The sequence below is a fragment of the Acyrthosiphon pisum genome, chromosome A3, assembly GCF_005508785.2.
Source record: "Acyrthosiphon pisum isolate AL4f chromosome A3, pea_aphid_22Mar2018_4r6ur, whole genome shotgun sequence".
Classification (NCBI taxonomy): Eukaryota; Metazoa; Arthropoda; class Insecta; order Hemiptera; family Aphididae; genus Acyrthosiphon; species Acyrthosiphon pisum.
In genome coordinates, this window is record NC_042496.1 from 24,163,177 (window position 1) to 24,165,716 (window position 2,540).

The following is a 2,540-nucleotide window of genomic DNA, read 5'->3' on the forward strand; positions in this document are numbered from 1 at the left end:
GTTGAAAATTTAAAAAAAAAATGTAAAGCCAGAATACATACAGATGAAAATTCCATTCTAAGTGATGTAACCAAGATATCGCATGTTCATTTTCCCGATATTGTCAAAATCGAAGCGAAAAGAGCAATGGCAAATTTAAAGGAGCTTACTAAGAAAACTGAACTAAGTACTCAATCTGTTGTAGCAACTGTTGCTTCAGAGGTAATATATACAATTTGTTTAAACAATAATTTAATTTTTCTAATATAATATAATATTATACAACCTAATATAATTTTTAATATTTTTAGTAAAATACAGCAGTTTCCGGTTAAATGCCTGGCATACCGTTAATGAAAAGGACTATTCTGCGTGTAAGAGAACATGAAAACGCAGCACCAGGTATACCGCAATCATTATATGATCTTGTTATACCAGAAGATTATAAAAAAACATCAGATGGTAAGTCATTCTTACTATATGATTCTTTCGATCATGACCCGGATAACTGCGATAGATTTCTATTATTTTCCACGGAAGAAAATTTGCAGAAAATGTCCGAATGCGATCATTGGTATGCAGATGGCACATTTTCATGTGCCCCATCTATTTTTAAACAATTATATTCTATTCATGGAATACAATCTTCAAACGTCTTACCTTCGGTTTATGCACTCTTACCAAATAACAAAAAGAAAACATATATTCGTTTGTTGCAAAGCCTAAAAACATTAAACTGCAACTTAAAACCAAAAACGGTCATGTTAGATTTTGAAATTGGTGCAATGACTGCTTTCCAAAAAGAATTCAGTGATATCAAAATTCGTGGTTGTCATTTTCACTTTGCTTTTTCTGGGCTTTTTTTCCGCCTAACGAATAATAATTAATAAATTGTTAATCGTATAAAATATAGATTGTAAATCTAACAAAAATATAAATATGAACACAATATGATATATTGTGTTATGTTATAAGTAAAAAAACATAAGTCTTAAGTATATACATACATACTACTATATAACAGGTAATAATCATAAATAATATATAAATAGTATATAACCAGTCAAAATGTTAAAATGTATCAATAGCTGGGTAATATTGACACTCCATATAGTACTCCATTACTCGGTTGTTGATATACTATCTACACATCCTACTAGTACAGTTTTATCCGGTTATAAATTTGTTTTATATTTTATACTTTTGTTTTACCAATTTTTGTGACTATGGAGATTATAAAATCAAATAAAGGTGCAGGTGACAAAGGTTGTCGCACAGGTTGTGTATATATTGTAAGATATACAGGCATATCAAAAATAACCCGGAGGTTTTCTATGAGGTGTTCAATGAAATGTACTGGAGTCTGGAGAATTATACACCGATCTCAATATAGTAAACCCAGAAGTAAAAACAGGACATATAGTCCTTTGAAAGACGACGACAGTGTAAAGATAGAAAAAGCTTTGTGTGCGACGAAGGAACGATCGAAAACTGGTTTATCTAAGCCACTTGATGTTTATGTGGCGGAAATTTCTAAGTTGGACGGTAACACTAGAGCGATGATGCCAGTGGAAGACCACGTTAAAAGAACATTAGGAAATCAACGTTCTGCATTAAATCCAGTTGAACCAACTAGCCTTGATAATTTGGTATATGGTAATTATTAATTAGGTCATCAGGAGTAGAGCGTATACATGTGTTTACATTTATATTTATATTCTAGGCTTTTTTTTCCTTGGCGTGTTTATTTTTTTGGGCTTTTTTCCGCGATTCCTGCACGTCGGTTGCAGTGCGCCCGCCAGCCTGTCACAGAACACGAGACCGGCCGCACCGCATGCGGACCTACGAAGACAGAACGCAGTGGACGGGGCCGCATCAGCAGCAGTCAACGCAGCGGGCGAGACCGACCTTATAAATACGAGTGCGGAGCACCAAATCTCGGCAGTGTGTGTTCAACGGAGCTTCTGCAGCAAGACCCATCCAGGGCAGACTTGCACAGATGGAAATCATACACATTATTACTACGATTCAAACCTAACACCAATTATAATATTTTGGTTACTGTCGCGGCACCTTTATTAATAAATTATAATATTTATTCTACATTGAATATATCAAAAATACAAAAAAATACAGTCCGCTTAAATTTATTTCCTCGCCGAAACAGTCCACGAAGAATTAACCAACAATGTTTTTGTTACTTACCAAATCTCAATAAAATATATTGAGGTTTTTGGTCTTGTGAAAGTATAAGTTTACTGGTAGCTCTATACGCATATGTATATATATATATATATTAAAAAGGCTGATGCTAATAATAATTCCCGAGCAGTGGTACCTACTTCAATTTGAGTAGAAGAATAAAAATATAAGTTCCAAATATATGTAATGCATATATTTATGTATTGCATATTATTATTTAAAGAGTAATAATAATAATAATAATAATAAGGAGGATTCGATAGGAAGAAGACCACTTGGAAAACTTAGTTGAAAAGATTGTGCGAAGATAGACGTTAAAGCAGTAGATCTAAGTGTGAACTGGAGGGCACTGAAGACAG

At 33.4% G+C, this 2,540-nt stretch overlaps 1 protein-coding gene across 1 annotated transcript in view; it reads left to right on the forward strand.

Annotated features, from left to right (window-relative positions):
- The first annotated feature begins 314 nt into the window (after nucleotides 1–314).
- Nucleotides 315–2,540, forward strand: part of LOC100573104 — an 87,331-nt gene continuing 85,105 nt past the window's right edge. The window contains exons 1-2 of the mRNA XM_029491466.1: nucleotides 315–789; nucleotides 1,231–1,628. Of these exons, the coding sequence (XP_029347326.1) occupies nucleotides 315–789; nucleotides 1,231–1,628 (873 nt within the window). The remainder of the gene's footprint in view (nucleotides 790–1,230; nucleotides 1,629–2,540) is intronic.